Here is a 20,058-nt window from a genome sequence, read left to right as displayed (position 1 = left end):
GCAATGTTGGTGATGATACAATTACAACATCCACGGACGATTGTGTGAGAGACAAGATAAGCTATATCCTTAATGTGTCACCTGGTGGGATGTACTGGCAGGCTCCTGAGGCATTGACCAGCACATTCGTGTGGAAGGTAGCATCAAACCTCTCATCTGCACTGCAGGGGAGAAAACTGTGTTTAGATACAACATGAAAACAGTAATGGAGTGTTAAAAGAAAAAGAAAGTGAGACATGCTTTTATAGAAAAAAGCCAAAAAGCCAGGAAGTTGAAAGTATTAAGGTAAACACAATGCAAAAGTGTAGATAATAAAAGCAGGCCAGAATAAAGGTGACAGAGTGAGATTAAAGTGCATCCGGACCGACAGTATTTAATTTCATCCTCTGAATAAACATGGTTATCTGATATTGAGACGTCATTCAAACAGAGCGGTATTATCTCTATACCCCGAAAGCCAAGTACAGACATCATTGTGAGAAATTTACACATTTCAATCACAGTAACAAAAATCTTCCCCCACAAATTAGAGCAATTGAATTATTTTGCTTAAAAAAACCGAGGGAGCTTTAAGTTTTTGAGATAAGACATTTTAATAATTGTCATTACAAATGTTGAAGACTCTTTTATGCTGGATATAAAGTCTTTGTGCATTCATTAAAGTAAAAAGAAGCAGGGAAATAGAAACATTAACTAAATGCTTTTGATTAATCTTTCTTGAAGTGCAGATTTCAAAAGAACTCAGAAGTGCATTCAATTAATGAGTAGAAGAGTGTAGATCTCTCCGCTGAGGATATGAGGCGTAAATCTGCATTAAAATACAAATGACAGAAAACATTGGTAAATCAATCAATTAATCCACTTATTCACCAATTTTTATTGTTGAATCTAACGATGACAATGTCGGTCTATCAGTTTACCACTTTGGTTTACGACACTGACAGTTCATGGTATTAAATGACATTCCTAGACAACTATTGGACAGATTGCTTCACATTTCCAGTCCATAAACCTTTATTGCCAAGTCAGAATATTTATTTTTCCACTAATACTTTCATTTATGAGGAAATACCAGAAAAAAAGGAATGACAGTCCCTTTAGTCTTAGCTGAGGGTCTAGTGCTTATTAGCAAATGTTGCCATGTTGACACATTGAACTAAGATGGTGAGCATGGTAAATAAAATAACTGCTAAAAGTCAGTATGTAGAATGTCAGAAAGCTGACAGCAGCCCTTAGCTCAAAGTGCCAGGGAACCGACTTGTTTGAGTTACTAAGAGTCTGCAAAGAGAGCTTTATTGAAAAATACTGACTGACTGTAACATACTGACAAGCTGATATTTGGACAAATAAAAATGCAGGATTGAAAACACGACCTCCTTGACAGATTCAATGAATCAATAAAATATTTACTATCAAGGCAAAATAGTATTTATTCATATAGTATGGCATTGGTTCTTTTAGAGTGCATCCATGCCATAAAAACACTGAATCTTGTTGGCTACACTGTAGACTGAATTAGTATTAGTTTGTGAATGTATCAAGGGCTCATCCAATAACAGACAATATCCAGACACACCATCATCTGTTATTCTCCATCAGTCCATGTCTACCATTTACAGTATGAGCATTGAAGCAGGGGGAGACAGTGAGGGGCGTGCTTTAACTCCTCTGAAGGCTTTTAGTTGGACAGGTTCAAAATACATTGAAGCAAAGTGAGCTGGGACTGAGTCCAAGAGGCATATAAGAGTACAATGCTTTACCCAATACTAATGTAAAGTCACTACATCAATACAGAATAGCTGCAATCGCCCTTATCTATGGCTCGGAATATATACGGTGTATTACCATTCAGTCTTGTAATGGTATTTGGAATCCATTGACCTTATAATGATACTTTGGCGGTAGCATTTGAAATTAGAAAGCTTTAAATTCTAATAACAAAAAGAATCTATCACAACACAAATGCAGGGTACGGTTCATGTTTGAGCGATTCTTTCAAGGCTCATCCGAAGCCTGGTTGATTTTTTAAATTGATTTGGCAAACTTTAAAGCAAGGGAAGATTTATGCCATGGCAAAAACAATAGATAGCAAGCATACTCAGGTGTCACAGGATGATTCAAAACCTTAACCACACCTTAATCAGAGTAAGACATGGTCCCAAAAGATCATTAGCCATAAGGGAAAGATAAGGGCACGATGAAGGCCCTGGATCCCAATAGAGTGTTGTTGGTACAAGTGACCCCAAAATAATACATAGTGCTGCAGTGTCCTCTGAGCCAATAAAATGTCATCAACCACATTTGTATTTAATACCTGTGAACACCATCATCAAGAGGTGCTGTCAACGTCAGGAAAGCAATGCCCAGTGTAGATGTACGAGCAAAACCAGGTCTATTTGAAAAGCAAGCAGCTAGAAAGAGACTTGGTTTACATTATTTACCCAAGAAAAACAGCAAAAGCTAAAAAGTCAGTCCCTTTTGGTGCCATTTCCCAAGTGAAGAAAAAATGGTGAAATATTCAAAGTCTTGCCTGGGAAATGACAAATGGTTCCTTAATTATTTATCTGAAAAGAGTTTAGGGTAGTTCCTGTGCTATCATGGGAACATACAGAGCTAACTTAGAGATACCACCCATAGTTCCAGTATCCTGCATCCGTTTGAGTGGATATTTAATAATGCATAACTTACAAGTCTAAATGAAACAATATCATTACTTGTCTGAAGATGTGGAAAACCTGTGGACGCTGTAAACAAAATGTGTTGTATTTATGTGTTCAGAGCATTTAAACAACGCCTTGACACATCTTTCCAATATTTGCATGATTATGATAACATAACATAAAGGATCAGATGTGATAGGCATATAAATAATATTATGTGCATGAAGATCATAACAACTTCTGCATTAGGTACAAAGTATGGTGTCGGGCAACGTTACACTGTGCACATCAGGGCTCTTCTAAAGTATTGAATGGCATATGTCATCACTCTGGACTCAAGATCAGGACCAACTCTGACAGTGCTGAAGGGTATTTTGGTTTTACCAGTCTTTTCTTCTGTTATTTTGAAGTTTTGCTCCTCGTGTGTTTCCTAATTACTTCCTGTCTTTGTCCCGTTTCCCCGCCCCATTGTTATCTGCACCTGTTCCTCATGGGTTTCACCTGTGCCCAATCAGCTCTGCCTCCCTGTGTATATAAGTCTCTGTGCTTCCCTTTGTCCATGGCGGTTTGTCATCTAACATGGCCGTTTTACCACCCTGTCCTCTTTTCTTTTCCGTCATACCTCACTTGGTAGTTTTTTCTTATTTGGATATACTTTTGTCTCTGCATTTTTGAATTCATCTGCTCCCATAAAGCTTGCCAACGCACTCAGTTATGTTGTCACAGTTCACATGTTAAAACCTTCTATTTTTATTATGTGACTTAGAACCAACTTGCAGTGTTCTGGTATATAGTCAAAATTATAAAATTACTTGGCGATTGTTACATAATGCGCTATGCTAAGCTTTTTATTGAGACAGTTATAAATGCTGTTAACTTTATTTCAAAAACTTTTTGTATGAAAAGGCTGTTATTTATTTCTGCTTTTCTCAATTGAGCTTTTTATTTCACTTTTCCCTTAATTACTTTTGATCTTTCCGACCAAATTTTTCAGTTCTAATAATACATTTCATTCCTCTTTTTGCTTTCTAAAAATAGTAATGATTCATTTTACTTATGATTTATACGGCATGCATAAGGACTGTCCGTTTCAATCTGGGTCTGTGTCAGGACTGTATACTGTTATTGTTAGTGACCGCTGATCCCCACCATAAGCTGCTTAATGTTCCGTATCATCCCCGTTAGAGGAGAGCCTCTCACTTGTTTCTCCCTTTCTCTCCAAGCCAAGCTGGAACTCTCTCTCCACCCCACAATAATCCTCAATCACCTTGAAGGTAAATCCAAAAAAAGTGCCATCAATCAACTTCACATCTACTTTGTATCAGGTTGTCTTTTTTTTGGTTATGTTCGTGCAAAGGAAAAGAAATGTGTTTGCATGATTCTAAGGAGGAGTGGTGCATTAAAAACATCAATTAAATAACCGTATCAGGCCTTTACTGATGAGTAATGGTCAATGATGGCCAATCCCCAGGGCCCTTTTATAGTTGGACACACAGTTTTACTAATGGGTTATTCAACTAAGAATAGTTTGTTATTATTAACTGTAATGGATGCTTTAAGTCACGTGAAAAGACCAAATTGCGGGTCAAAAAAATCTATTATGAAACCTTAAAGACAGAAACTCAAAGATGCTATGCAAGGTAGTCATATTTATTTTCTTTTTATGCTTTCCCTCCTGTTGTAATTTCGGATTCTGTGGTCCATAATTACAGGTCTCTTGTTGTTTGTCAGCTGAGGTCTCTATCGTTCACTGGGTTTTGCTGTTTTTTTCATTGTGTCGCAGCTGTTTTGTAGAGGGTAAATGTTCTGAACATTATTTGTTTACCATGTAGGCAGCTGCCTTTAAATATCTGAAAGCAGTGTGTGCTTCACGACCAAACTGTGTACCGCGAAAAAAGACTTTGGAAAATGATAAAGTCCCTCCTTGGCAGACCTGGGGTCTGGGGGGGGACTGACAAAGTTCACACCACATTCTGAAAAACAGGCTCAGAAAGCAACTGAATTTCTTTGTATCTCTGTGATCTAGCCAGGCAGAGGAGCCTCATTTCTATCCAAACAACAGAACGGCAAAAAGTATTCAGACGGTTGAACAGGAGCAAGATTCTGTTAGAATGACCATGAATAAAAGAGCTGTTCAGGAGACAGGTTATTTCTCTTTTCCATATTATAAAAGGCTCATTCTTAGACAGAGGTATGAAAAGTAATCTGGTCAACCAGATGAATACTTCCACAAAGCACTGTAACAGTTAACCACCTTAATAAACATGAGGAAATTATATGATGTCCCAAACAGAACTAAAAGAAATGACAAATATTGGATATGAACAGAGGTATGTTACAGAAATTTTATAAAAATTGAAATAATTTTTCTTGGGCTGGATTGTTAACAATAGTCTAATATCAGTTGACATGTATTTATTCAGTTGGCGCAGTGCACTTGGAAGGCTAATTCGTACTGAACTTCACATTACAGGCAACAGATGCAAACTCCCCTGGGAGTTATAGTTTATGTCCTCCCACAGGGAATCCACTCAATCCTCTCATTAAACAAGTCTTTATCCATGAGTGAAATTGTATCTGGGGAATATTTCTATCAGCTGTGTTATTGGGAAAAACAGAACACCGGAAATCTGGAGTCACTGCCTATGTGTGACGGGAAAACAAATTGGTGTAAATAGAAGAAGGAAAAAACTGAACAGAAAGATGCTGAAATGAAAAGGCAGGAGCGGTGACAGACCACTGTGCTTATCAGTGTTGTAGAAGTTCACATTTAAAATTAACTTGAAGCTTGAAATAACAAATGGTTCTGTCAGAAAAATAAAAATACTGAATTCTCGAGATTATATTTGACCAGTAAAATGACCAAATATAGTCTAATTATAATGTCTATTAGTGTCAAATACTGTATTTAATGTATTTTTCTGTGAACTAGCTTCTACGTATTTTGTAGTTGTTCAATGTTGCAACAGATATTTTAAGCTGAGATCATATATCAAATAATTCTCAACATTTGTTTAGTTTAGACTGAGGTCCACCTGACCTTGAAGACCTTAATCAAAAAGTGGTAGTGTTTTCGTTTTAAATACTGTATTGATAAAGGGTCCCTGTTACTTTCTGCTTTACAGTGAATCAGTTTTACTATACAGAATATAAAACTTAGATCGCAGCAAAAAACATATTTACAAGATCACAGTGTAAGACATTACCTTTGACAAACCTTTACTTTAAATCTTGTTTAATCATCCAATTAAGATTTGATTTTGAGTCTTCTGGCTTTGTTTGTTTCATCAATAACTTCATTTCAAACCTTTCAAAATCTGAGTAAACACTGAGTAAACATGTTATTTCCTTCTGTTTCTGGGCAGGCTATTTCAAAGCATTGAGGCCCATGGCAATGGGAGATGTAAGGCACATATGTGATTAAGAAACAAGTTCCATATGTGAAAATAAGGTTCTTATAAATACAAAAAGCCATTAACAGGAAGTCAGTGAACAAATTAAAATTGTCATTCAGCGAGAGATGTGATGGGAATACAGATCAGAAGAGAAGGATGTAAATTCAAACCTACCTGTTATAGAGGAGAATGTCTGGGACCCAGACCTGGTGAGAAGGAAATCGAAGGTTCTGAACCCCGGGGTAGCTCTCTGGATTCCATGAAAGGTAAACATCTGTCCAGGTCTGAAATGACAAAATTAAACCTTTTTTGTATAGTCTGCTTTTTGTCTCGCAAACCTATTTGTTGCTGTTGTTGCCTTGTTTGACGATAAAGGACATTTGCAATGTTAAGTATATATCCTGGTCCATAACAGCAAAGTCTTCTCTTTGTGATTATTACAAATCGGAAATCTAAAGCTGTTCCTTCACACAGGCTAATTTTTCAACAACTGTTGACTCTTACACTTTGTCTCTTTTGCTCTGATAATGAAATCTGGCAGTGACATCTTGGCAAGCCAACAGTTGTTGGCACTGACCCCTGCACTCCCATTTGAGCCTGAACCTATGTTCAGCGAGGGGCTAACTGAGTCCATAATCAAAGTGTTTAAAAGCACAAACAGTGAGTGTGTGCTCTGTCCACTGTGTACCTATTTTCATGACTCACATCTGTTGCAAGTGAAGTGATCTGTGCAACGGTATGTATTATAGTGTGTGTTTGTGCATGTAGTACATTTGTGTATGTTAATGTCTGTCCTTTTGAGTGTCTAGTATATGTATTCAAGTTATATTTATATATATATATATATTAGAGCTGTCAAACGATTAAAATATTTAATCGCGATTAATCGCATTTTGTCATAGTTAACTCGCGATTAATCGCAATTAATCGCAAATTTGTATCTATTCTGAATGTTCCTTCATTTATTATTTTTCCATAATTTTACTTTCGTTTTAATGCTCGTATCAACATGGAAAAGTGGATTGGCTTGCTTTATGCAAATGTTTTATATTATTGAAAAACAACATTGCCAAACAGGGCGGTACAAAATAAAATTATAAAGTGCACATTTCAGGTAAACAAGGACTCAGCCTATAGTGCAGTTAAACCATGGCTTAATATTTTCTTTTTTTCAAGTTTGCTGTGAACATAGCAGTCAGTCCTCTTATTTCAGAAACAATGAACCATAACAGTTAGGTTACCAATAAAAGGTAAGCCTACTACTTCTTTGCTTTAAACTAGCTACTCAAACAGACAAGCAACAAATAACAAACAAACTAAATACACAGGCAGGTGTCGGCCTACTTTGAAATAAATGAAACACAGAACTTTGTAGGGCTATTTGAGTCCTCCCCTTATTTGTGGAAAATGTATGAAATAAGAAGTACCCTATTTTTAAATAAATAAAAACATATAGCTGCAGCCTAATAGTGTAACGGACTGGGTTTATGTTTATGTTTGGTTTTGACGTATGCTCAGTAAAACACTGTTGAAGGAGCGCTCTGATGTCTGACGGTCATGAAGGGGTCTGGGTGGGACATGTGACTGTTTGGACCAATAGGATGGGGGGATCGGGGATCAATGAGGAAGTGAAGTGTTGATGTCTGCGAGAGACGGAGTAACAGCGAGAGGTGCACATGTTCGTGTAGAGGAAAATACCAGTTACTAAACCACGAAGAAGTTCCGTGTCCTGTGGGACGCTACAATAGCTTTAAAATATATATTTTAGGTGGCGAAATATTAAAACAAAAAGCGAGAGCAGGTCAGACTGGAGGCGAAACACAGATACTGAAGCTGCAGCTGCAGCTCTGCTTTAACTCGAGTTAAAAAAATTGACGGCGTTAAAATGGGTTTGCGTTAACGCCGTTAATAACGCGTTAAACTGACAGCCCTAATATATATATATATATATATATATATATATATATATATATATATATATATAGATGGAAGCACTCAGATGTTGTAGCCATAGGGCAAATTCCCTATGGAGCAAACACAGTCCCATTACTAATGTGGCCAAAGCACACACTCATGGCTGCACATACACAAGTGGATGGAACTTATGTGTATTTTTGTGTTTGCATGGATGAGCTCTAGAGATTGTTTACTTATGTGCATGTCACTGTACATATGCGTCTCTGTTCAGAGATTTTACACTTAACCCCAAATCATAGTTTCTTCAAAGGGATCCATCTAACATGGACCTGCTGACAAATGTCTCCACTCACGCAGCTAATGACTTAATCACTAGCCTTGTCATCTCATGGCCTTAGCCGTTTGGTGCTAGAGAGACTTCTTTTCATGTTTGTTGGCTGGGAAGGCTCAACTAACAGCCAACAAAACAAGTCAGAGCTCACTAGCTCTGTAGTCTGTTAGGAACAGATGAGGAGGACACTAGGCAATGTAAGGAAACAGCTGTCTAAGAATAGGTTTGCAGTTACATAACAGAATGTTAAGGGAGCATCACTAATTGGAGACAACTAGATTCTTATTAAAAGAATGTGAAGTTCATTCATTCATCTTGAATGCAAGAGGAACTGTGATGCATTTTTAAGGTGCATATGTGATACTTAAGTCACCAGTCTATTGTAAGCCATGTATTAATTTGGGGATTTCTGAAATAAATGGTTACTCTCTTAACTCAAAGACGAAGTAGAGGTGAAAGAAATTGAAATTCTGTTGCTTTAAGACATGGTAAGGACCGCTCTAGCAAAATTGTATTTCTTATTTCAATAATATATAATAAATTTTATTTTGCAATATAGCTCTGCTCTGAGAGCTTCCCGCCCTTCCATGTGCATATGTGGAAAGACTGAGGAAGCGGGAGCACACCTCCCTACCCTTCCATGAGCCTTCATTGAAAGTGAGGCACGGAGAGCAGCAACTAAAAGACCCTGGCACCAAACAGTAGCAGGCATCAATGACGACACATTTATTAGGTCTGATTAACTTGGAATAGGAGGGGCTGGGGTGGAGTGGATGCAGGAAGAGTAGGAAGCTAAAGCAGCCTAAATAGAGCGCACAATATGAGCTTTGCCCATTGAATGCATAGAAGAGGATCAGCTGAACCATCAGCTGATGTGGGCTGGCATAGAGACCTGCTGCTGTCAGCTGATGTGGTTCGACGAAATCTCAAGGTTACCATATGCCTACATCATCAATGTCTTAAGACCCTTCTGACAAAGTTTGACATGGTTGTGGTCAATGGACAAGGAGGACTACTTCTAAGTGTAAGACGTGCAAAAAACAAGGCCTTTCCTACAGCCACCAGGGTACTCTAATTGTAAGTCATGATTGCTGTGTTAATGTCATCAAGCTGGGACTTTTGGTATACATGTGGAGTTTGGAGTAGATTGGACCATGTATGTTTGAGAACAACCTCCTGTTTTGATGGCGAATCATCAACATTGATGCCACGCCACTGTTACACCGTGTGACAAAAACTCTGAATCTCCATGTTGTTAAGATGACACTCATTGATTTTGAAGTTGATCTGATGAAAGCTCCCGGAGGAGTTTGTTAAAATACATAATGTGTAAAATTTCTAAAATGGCCAATAAATCCAAAATGGCCAACTTCCTGTCTTTTTTGAGTCGCCTCGCCATGGTACACGTGTATACTGAAATTCATGAGCTTTTGAGCATGTTTCCGCCCTGAAAAAGCGTAAGTAATAAACTGACCCCTTATTAATTGCGTTACTTTGGGCAGTTGAAGTTAATGTGAAAAAGGAGGATGGGGTAGTGGTATATGATTAGCACAACAACTCTGTACTTCTCAAAGTGCCGAGGCAGGACCTGGATGCTAGCACGGCATGCATAGCACTGTCTGGTTTTCTTTTACTGGATCTGGAGAAGTTGCACTCCAGCAGCCTTTGCCAACTTGAAACTCAATATGATTAATTTTGGTGGTTTGTACTTGTCTGGTAAAGCTTTTTTTCTTGTAACATTAAAATTGATGTTTGGTATTTTGCTGCATTGCTGCATTGATTGGCTTTGTGCAGCGCTATTATTCGCACACTCAAGAGCTTGCGTTAGCATCCATACGGTTTTTACTGTCACCGCAGAGGGCGCACAACAGTCCGACCTTATAGTTTCAGCTTTAGTTGTGCACGTACCCATAAGAGGCATGGAATGCAGTTCTCTAACACAATAAATGATTTCACTCCTTAGCTTCTAAACCTGTCTGTTGCATGTGGGAGCAACCTGTGTGCACCTGCAAACCTGCTACTGCTATAGATTGAATGAATTCAATGGAAACTGATGCAAAGAAGGTGAAATAAATTCCTGGATCCGCCAATTTATTTGTATCTACTCCAAAATGTAATGGTTGCTCTCTTTGGCCATATCCCACCCACTGAAAATGTAATAGAAATTGGTTTAGTAGTTTTTGCATATTGTGCAAAAGATATGTTTGCATAATATTCATAACAAACCAAAAGTCTGGCTTCAAAAAGCTATAAATGATTTCTCTAGATTAAACCTCTATGCCTTCAAAAAACAGTGATGTGTGAATACAATTTTAAAATATGAATGACACAGCCCAAAGGACACAAACATCACACACAAACACCTTCCAAAAAAATGCTAAATGACAACTATCACACAGTGATTACACAAAAACCACTTGGAGAGGAGACGTACCAGCTGCAGCCAGGCATTTGTGATCATCACTTGGTTCTTTTCATCCTGGAGGGGAACAGAAGGAGGGAGACAAGCAATCAGCAGCCAGTAGATGTGGCTTTAGACACATATTGAATGAGGATATTCTGCAGGGCGAGAAAAATAAATTTAAAAGTACTACTCGTTAACATGAGGTGAGATTATGAGACAGATCGGCAATGAACTCAAACTTGGTCCCAGATGGCTCAGAGCTGGTGCTCTCAATGAATGAGAATGACTCACACTTTTGTTTTTTTCTCTTTTATTACATCATTGTAACGCTATCCAAGAGAATTTGTGTTTGCCAATGTAATCATCAGACATCAGATTGGGTTACACGTCATTCAACACGTCTTTCCACAGGCTGTCCTGGCCACTTTTTGGCATTTGTGTAAACCCCTGCATAAAACCCTGATTGAAATTAATAATGGTGTAATGATATAAGAGTTGCTGTGTAATTGACCACACTAACGATAAATTCAACATCATCTATAATTTCAATTATAACATTATTGGACACAGTCATGGTCAAATTACACAATAAGATTTCAGCTTGGGCCAGTTCCTCCTATGAGATATTTCAAGGGTAGAACAGTGGCAATCAGCTTGTTTGTGCTCATTAACTTTATTGTAGCTAACTTCTTGTATGTAACCTAAGATACGTAGGTTTTAGTGGGGCCCAGGTTCTTTGTAGGCCAAAGCAAAGGAACAGTTGGAGTACAGTCTCAGGCTAGACTGACCTGTTTAACCTATAATGCAGAGAGCAGTCAAGTATTATAAAGTAAAAAAAATGTTTTGGCCATTGTGTGGGATTATGCTGCAGCTAGATGCTGACTGGAGGGACATGACTAGATTCATCTTTTTGATGTATCTTTCCCTTCTATGGCAGACAGAGTGGACATTTAATTACATTGCGTCATTTAAAAACTACTCCTGATGTTTTTGTTTTGGAAAGGGTCAAGGGCATGTCGTCTAGATGTGCCAGTCTGATGTGTACGAAAATTATAGAAGACAAAACAGGACAAAGAGCAGTTTTTGCAAGAAGCTGACAGTGACGATGAGCAGAAAGGATGGACCTCTTCAACAAAGACATGAGCTTACAGCATTTTCTATATGCGTCATCAAAACAGAAATATACAGAGGCTCCAGCTGCATTTTATGATATTTTACAAAGAGTCAGCTCATGCTGAAATGGTCGAAGAGAAGGATGGGAAAACGAGAGCTGAGAGGGAGAGGAATCAAGACTGAGAAAGCTTAAGAAAAGATAAAGAGAGGTCAGAATTAGAGGTGCAAGTTAGTAGAGCCAAAAAAATGAAGAGTGGCTGGACTTTTTCAGAATCCCACATGGCAGCTTCAAGTTATACTCGTTACATGTGGGTGCAAACTGCTTGACAGTGATAGTGAGTCACAGCAGCATTTCTTATTCTCGCTGTTCTTTTGTGTTTCTTTTTTTCCCCACGTTATCTTTCTACCCATGACCGATGCTGGAATAACACCGCCAGCTCAACCCTTTGAAAACTTCTCTTTTAATATTCCTGGGGTAAAGTCATGAAATCAATTTGCTCACTTCATTTCTTTCTATTCCTCGTCACACCAGAACTAATGTAGTTTAAGGTTTTCTTTCTTATCAAAGAGTTTCATACTATTCGTACTCTCTTCATGCTGCTTCTTTCTCTTGGAAAAACAAATCGGACTTGCTCCCATGTTGTGATACTATAACAGGGGTGTGTGCTTTGATTTGACTTTGACAAGTTTCCATTACTGGCTCATGGCTCTTTATCTAACAAATACATGAATGCCCCTGAACATGCTTTGCCTTCATTTAAATGTAGTTAGCCCGAAGACATGCACTCATTTTAAGGTTTATTTTAGTACCAGTGTGCAGTATTTTAATCCAATGTTATTACATTTGATAGACTATCATGTATAATATTTAAACTGAGTGAGTGTTAACACAATCATATTTATTTACTTGTTTAATCCACCTCCAATACCTCAGTTTTTAGTAATTATGAAGGATCAATTTTGCTTATTATAAAAACCTGCTCTGGAAATGAAGGAAACAAAACTGAAGGCCAAAAACCCTCATTCACTCTGCCAGGCTAATATTAATCTCCAAAGGCAATCTGTTACACTGTCTAACCCATTCATCTAAATAAATAAGAACAAGTAAACATTGATATAAGTTGCAGAGTGTTTATACGTAACAAACCTCAAACCCTTGAAATTCATAGGGTTAAAGAGTTAATTTTACATTCAGTTTTTCTCTCCAAAGATCTAAAGGTCTAGTGGAGTGAAGTATCTGAGTGGCCCAAATTCTAAAATTGTGAATCATTTTGTTAAACTGACTGAAGGATATGAATCACACACACACACACACTCAAAACAGGAACCCACTATATTGCTCCATAGTGTTACGACTGGTAACACACTCAACAGAGTACGTTTAACCAGTGACTGATTTAACAATTTGGGGGCCCAAGGCAAACACAGGCATGGGGCCCTTCGCATCAGTATTTCTGCATTTTTTTCAATCCTTATTTACCTAAAAAAAAAAGTCTTTCTTGTAACTTCTTCCCAACCCATCAACAAATATAAACAGTTTAACAAATGCACTCACATTAAATCTTATTTTGGTAAAAAATATGATCTCTGTACAATAATAATGGACTGTATCGTCTGTGTCCTCCTCCACTCTGACCTGCTCTCACTTAAACTAATAAACACTCATCACTAGTTATCAGGACCTGATCAGTACATGAAGTCACTTAGTGTTTGTTTGCTTCACTCCAGAGTTTATGAGACTGCATTTAAACATCATGAAAAAAGACTCGTCAACATTTTACGGCTCAGTACAACACAAGACGTGACGCTCACAGTCAGGACTCAGTGTTAAAGTGAGAGGAGTGACACGCAGACAAGATCAGACACCATTGATTCATAACCAAACACATGATCGTAACTTTCTACCCTAAATCATTCCAATAAAAAACATAACACTGCTCTTGAGTTTGTGTTTTCCCCCAAATCACCCAATCGCTCATGGAATAGTCCATTGTAGTGGGGACTGAGGGGGGAGGTGGGTTGCTGAGACACTAGTTACTCATGAATAATAGGCATTCTGATACCGCTTCATCACCAGGATTTTTAGAATGATTGATTCACGAAAAATCAAATAAATGAAATAATCTGTCTTTAAACAGCAAAGAAATCCAGAAATGAAAGCATCTTCACTGAAATAAATCTCCCATTAACTTGATAAGCATCCTATGAAGAATGAGAAAAATATATACATCAATAAACTGTTCTAGTCACACGAAGTACCTATTTTTAGAGAAAACACCCTCGTATTATCTGACACTCCTATAGTACATATAATTCCATTAACGTTCTGTATCACCATCATTATTAAAGACATGTATGAGCTGCTTCAGAAGGTGCCATCATCAACGACAACCAAAGCAAATTCGTCGTTCTTACTTCACCGTGTAGTGAAAATCGATTCACACACAATCGTCGCTCCTCTCTTTCGTCCCCGCCCTCTCTCCTACCAATCTCCTTGCACGCTCCAATCTTATCTCCACCTGTCCTTTCTGATCTGTCCCTCTTTTAGCAGCATCTTTTCTCTGCTGCTGAAATAGAGGGACCTCCTATTGTGTACACAAAGCAACATTTTTGCCTGTCCCTTGGGTGAAACGATCTGGTGTGCAGTTCTGGAGATTTTGCTTTGCTTCCACGTTGCTGTTTTTTTGCTCTATTTTGTGCCTGACCCTTGCTCGGCTGCAATGGGCAGTATCAACCCTGTCACACCCACTATAAACACTCTAATCTCCCCCGTAAATCTCCTCTGATTGGTTTTAGACAGACTGGCAAGGGATTGATGGACACTTGTTTTCAATGAAAGCTCCTTAACTGTATTTTTACTAATCATTTGACATTATTTTGCCAAGGACATAAACATGTTTTTCCATGTATGCTGATTCAGAAATGGAATTTCATTTTTATCCCCAGTAGGTGAGATGAGGACAGATTCTGACATATTTTCAATCTAGATCAGAGGATAAGTGTTTGAGACATATTGAATCAACAAACAGTGAAAAGTGGAATTCATGAATCGTATCTCAGAATACTCCACTGTGCTTGGCATTACCTTCCTGGAACAAAAAAATGATATTTGACAAGGCATTGTGACGTGAAGGATGAACAGGATGCCCTCTGCTTTTAACAGTTCAACCAATATGGCTGTAATTCTGTGTGTGAAGGATCGTGGCCTGGTTTAACACGAGCACAATGAGAAGCGTCCCGTCAAGTACTTTCTGTCTCGCGGTTGAGAGAATCAGTGTTTGTTAGGAGGAATGTTTCTGGCCGGGTGAATCTCCGTGAGCAAGTTAGTCCAGCCGGTCAACACAATTGAACATTTAGCAGCATGGAGCTAAATGAGAGGGAATAATTCATTTAGAGTCCTCACATGACCAAAAACTAATGCTGATGTTGCTTTGTAACTGCTGGATGTGGAGCAGGAAGTAGAGCGGGTTTAACACTGACCAGAAGGTCAGCGGTTTGATCCGCATCTCCCCCATTCTGCAGGCCGAAGTGTCCTGTACTGACGACAAATTGCCCATAATGGCTGTGCTGGCAGTGTATGAATGATTTGTGATAGAGAAACTGCTGCATATAAATGCACTGTATGAATGTGTGAATGACAACTGTACTGTAAAGTGCTTTGATCGGTCATCAAGATATAAATACAGATCAAATAAGCAATTCATTTCAGTTTACCACAGCAATGATATCAAATTTGTCTCCACTGCCCAAAAAAAGCTGTCATAAATTATGTCATCTTAATTATTTCTTGCTAATTTGTAACATTAAGAGAGGCTGGTACAGTGGGTACATTTTATTACCTTAAGACAGACAGGCCAGCTGTTTCCAGCCTTTATGCTAAGCATAGCTAACCAGCTGCAGCCTGTAGCCTTGTGTTAAATGTACAGATGTAAGAATGGTATCAATCTCCTCAGCAAACTCTGTACTAGAGAGTAAATAGGTATATTTACCAAAAATGTCCAACTCATGCTAAGCAAACGTATCAGCACTGCAATGTAAAAGGGCAACTAGTCAATTATAAGAAAGTGCATTGCAAATTACACTTTAGTAAAAATACATTGCACCACTCTAGTATATTTGTAGTATTGAACTATAATTAATGATATATTAATATTTAAGTAGAAATTGAATGTGTCAATGATTATATATTGTTGGGTATTTTAAGTAATAGGCTCATCTAATTGTAAAGATTAGATCAAACTGTAAGTTACAAGTAAATGAAGCAGTAAAAAAGATGAACTGAAGTCAAAACAGAAATATCCCTAGCTGATTTTCAGAGTTAAAACATGAAGTTGCACAAAATGGTAATACTCAGTACAATTAGTACAGGTTCTTCAAATGTGAAAGTAAAGTTCTATAGTTTCATTCTACCACTCGACCTTACTGGTTTCTTTATAAGGTACATGAGGCATATGGTGGCTTCTCATACTGGTTAGTGACCAGTCCTGCGCTCTTCTGTCAGTCTGTCTGTGTATCTGTCATTATTCATGGAGATGAGCCCAGTCTGTGGGCAACAACCTGCCCCAGTTCCCTGGTTAGAGAGGTAACTCGGAGCAGATGGAAGAATCAAAGGCCACACACACATGCACACACAAGCAGCTTTACATTATTTACAACTGCTGCCCAGTAAGCATTAAGTCATATGGTCTTTCCAGTTTATCCATTATTTATGGAGTCAGCAAACAGTGAAGTTAACAATACATACATAAATAGAAAACACACACACAAACACAAATATTAACCCTAATTGTAACTCAAACCTTGAACTAAGCTTAAACCTACCCTTAATTTAAATGTTTCTACCTTTAAAATCTATTAATGGAATCACTAACATTAAAATGAAACTGTCTTTCATGATACAACCTTAATACTCTTGTCTCATCCTGTTTTACCATATGTTCTTCTTGGAGACTGCCTCGCCTCTCCACTCCGTGTTTGTGGTCAGTCATTTGCAAGCTTAAAGAATGCATTAAAATGTTGTTCCATACGTGCTGAAGGAGTCTTGACCATATTAATAATAGAATGGAAATCCTATTGTATAGCCCGGTGCGCAGCTATTACCACCATGTAGCTATGATGAGGAGACGTGCAAGTCTTGTGACATGGCTGGCTCAGGGATGTGACAGGGTTGTCTGCTTGGGGTTTTTGGATGAGTGCTTTGGCAAGGCTTGGTAAGGCTAACCGGCAAGAAGTTATGTGTGGGTTTGTGCGAGGGTAGGTGCAGGAGCTGGGGAGCGGGAGGAAACACAAAGCCAAGCGCGGGGCAAACACAGATGGGACAGAACATAGCATTTAATGTGACAGGAAATCTACCAAAACCATAGAAGTGTCAATCAGCTGTGGGTATACAATGTAGAACACACGTAGGAACTGATGTTTTGAATGAAGCTTTTCTATGAAGAAACTACTTAAAATGGTGTGCATGAAAGGAGAGGAAACGGCTGTTGTTGTTAGGTCTGGAGAGTTCACAGAAAGTGTGTAAAGAACATTTTGCGAAAATAGCGTTCTCATTAAGACGCAGAGAAAAATACTGTACTGTTCTCATGTGTAAAACACAAGGCTACACCCAGTTACCTTTACTCAGCTTACCTCACACCAAACTTAAAAAACTGCTACTACCAACACTTCTTAAGCTCCCTAAATACACTGCTAAAAAAACATTAAGGGGACACTTAATCTTTACAGTATAACACCAAGTCAGTTAAACTTCAGAGATATCAATCTGTCAATTTAGGAAGAACGAGTGATTGTCAATCAGTTTCACTGCTTGGTGCAAATGAAAAGGACAACTGGTGCAATGGAGAGGCAAAAGCAAGACAAACCTCACAAAAGGGAATGTTTTTTTATGTACTGGCCACAGACAGTAGTTCTCTCTTTATCCTCCTTCACAAATTCTTCTCGTGTCATGTGTTCTGCTAGTGGCCTTGTCACAACTAGTAGAAAAATCAGGTTGCACTGGTAGTCCAGCTCTGCCAGGAAGGCACATCCATACGTGCGGTCCCAAGAAAGTTTGCTGTGTCTCCCAGCACAGTCTCAACAGAATGGAAAAGATTCAAGGAGACCGGCCTTTCTACAGGTCAGTAGAAGGGCATCAACCAAGCAACAGGACTGGTGTCTGCTCCTTTGTGCGAGGAGGAACAGGAGGAGCATTGCCATAACCCAACAAAATGACCTCCAGCAGGCTACTGGTGTGCATGTTCCATACCAAATTGTCATGAGGGTGGTATGAGGGCCTGACATCCTCCAGTGGGACCTGTGCTCACAGCCCAGCACCGTGCAGTTCGATGGCATTCGTCAGAAAACACCAGAATTGGAAGGTCCGCCACTGCCACCCCATCCTCTTCATAGGTGAGAGCAGGTTCACACTGAGCGCTTGTGACAGGCGTCAAAGAGTCTGGAGATGTGGGTTATTGATGGTCTGGGGAGTCATGTCCCTGGTGGGTCAAACAGACATCCATGTCATAGCCAACGGTACCCTGACTGCTGTTAGGTACTGCGATGAAATTCTCATAGTGATTGTCAGACCTTATGCTGGTGCAGTGGGCCCTGGGTTCCTCTTGGTACAGGACAATGCACAGCTTAATGTGGAAAGAGTGTGTAGGTAGTTCATGAAGACAGAGGCATTGATGCCATTGACTAAATTTGATTTACAGTGTCTGGGACACTGTATCGGTGTTTCCTTCGCCGCCAAGTAACACCACAGACTGTCCATGATCTTGCTGATCACTGATCCAGGATGAGATTCCCCAGGACATCAGGAGCATTCCAGACGATGTTGGGATTGCATTAAGGCAAGCAGAGCGTGTGGACGTGTTCATGACATTTGTACCACGCGACAGACAAAAAAAATAATATTTTAAATATCTCAGGATGGAAAAGCAGAGCCATACACGTAGAAGACCCAGCTTGGTGATAAGAACCGACGCCAGTGTTAATCTCCAGTAAACAAAAACATGCAGGCGATTGAAGAAAAAAAATGGGCGAAAGTAAGCAGGCATATCTCAGCACTGAGACTGGATTTTGTTGACGAATACAAGAAAAGACTGAGGGCCTGTAAAGCCATGAAATGAATAAAAGGATCAAGAGGAGAGAGATATTTCAAAGATTAATATTCTCACTTGGTTGGGTGAATCCACTGGTGGAATAAGGTTTTAGGTTGGAAGAGGAGGAAGATGAAGTGCAACAACCACAAGGTATGTCCACTAGCATGTGCCACAGTCACTGTAGATAAATTAGTTGCCTTTAGTGTAAACAAGACAAAAATATGTAACTTAATTTCTTTTAGCTCACTTTGTGATTTCTGAGACTTATTCAAAATTTGATTCTTCCCTCTGTCCTCAAGCACTCTGTATTTTACACTTAAAATGAGATGGAATCACACACAAACACACACACTCACCACATCAATGATCTGTAGCAGTGTGAGGCCAAGGTCCACCACGATTGGTGCTGAGTCGTTCTGGACCGGTCTCTCCAGCCGATTGTAGTTGACCATCAGGTCATGGTACAGCTTCCTCTGGTACACACCCCCATGACAACCTGATGTAATAGACAAAATGAAAGAAAACTGAGAATGAGAGGGATGTTAAAGAGATGAGAGGAAAGGAAGGAGGAAACAAATAGAGGTAACTCTGGGTGTTCGAGAGGGTTACATAGGTTAAGACATCAGGTATGAGAAGGGTTGGGTACGGTTCCCGTAAAAAAAATAGAATATTGGTTCTGCTTATCGGTTCCTAAACTGCAAGGACGCTGTGTGTATATCAGGACCTGCTAAGCTCACCAAACATTTAAGGAAATACAAAGACATAACCAACCCAGAATAAAATCAACTGAAAGTCTTCTTCCACACGCATTAATGCCAGTAATCTAATCAACGATATTATTGCAATTATTTCCAACATTGATCATGCGGAGCCAAATCCCCCAAGAAATCCTGATTAAATTAGTCTAGAATGCATTGCTAACTTGGCTGAGATGAGCCATTATAAAAGGTAAAAAGTCAAGTTGCACATCTAAGCTCACCAAACATTTAAGGAAGCACAAAGACATAACCAACCCAGAATAGAATCAACTGAAAGTTTTCTTCCACACGCATTAATGCCAGTAATCTAATCAATGCTATTATTGCAATTATTTCCAACATTGATCATGCGGAGCCAAATCCCTCGAGAAATCCTGATTAAATTACGATATGTTGAA

The 20,058-nt window shown here is 38.9% G+C and overlaps 1 protein-coding gene across 1 annotated transcript in view; it reads right to left on the bottom strand.

Moving 5' to 3' along the window:
• Nucleotides 1-20,058, bottom strand: part of LOC133021779 (neuronal acetylcholine receptor subunit alpha-7-like) — a 42,203-nt gene that overhangs the window by 7,847 nt on the left and 14,298 nt on the right. The window contains exons 2-5 of the mRNA XM_061088760.1: nucleotides 19,259-19,398; nucleotides 10,738-10,782; nucleotides 6,230-6,339; nucleotides 82-161 (exon numbers count right to left, since the gene is read on the bottom strand). Of these exons, the coding sequence (XP_060944743.1) occupies nucleotides 82-161; nucleotides 6,230-6,339; nucleotides 10,738-10,782; nucleotides 19,259-19,398 (375 nt within the window). The remainder of the gene's footprint in view (nucleotides 1-81; nucleotides 162-6,229; nucleotides 6,340-10,737; nucleotides 10,783-19,258; nucleotides 19,399-20,058) is intronic.

This window comes from Limanda limanda, chromosome 2, assembly GCF_963576545.1.
Source record: "Limanda limanda chromosome 2, fLimLim1.1, whole genome shotgun sequence".
In the NCBI taxonomy this organism is placed as follows: Eukaryota; Metazoa; Chordata; class Actinopteri; order Pleuronectiformes; family Pleuronectidae; genus Limanda; species Limanda limanda.
The sequence above is the reverse complement of the archived record's forward strand: the minus strand, read 5'-3'. Positions and strand labels throughout refer to the sequence as shown.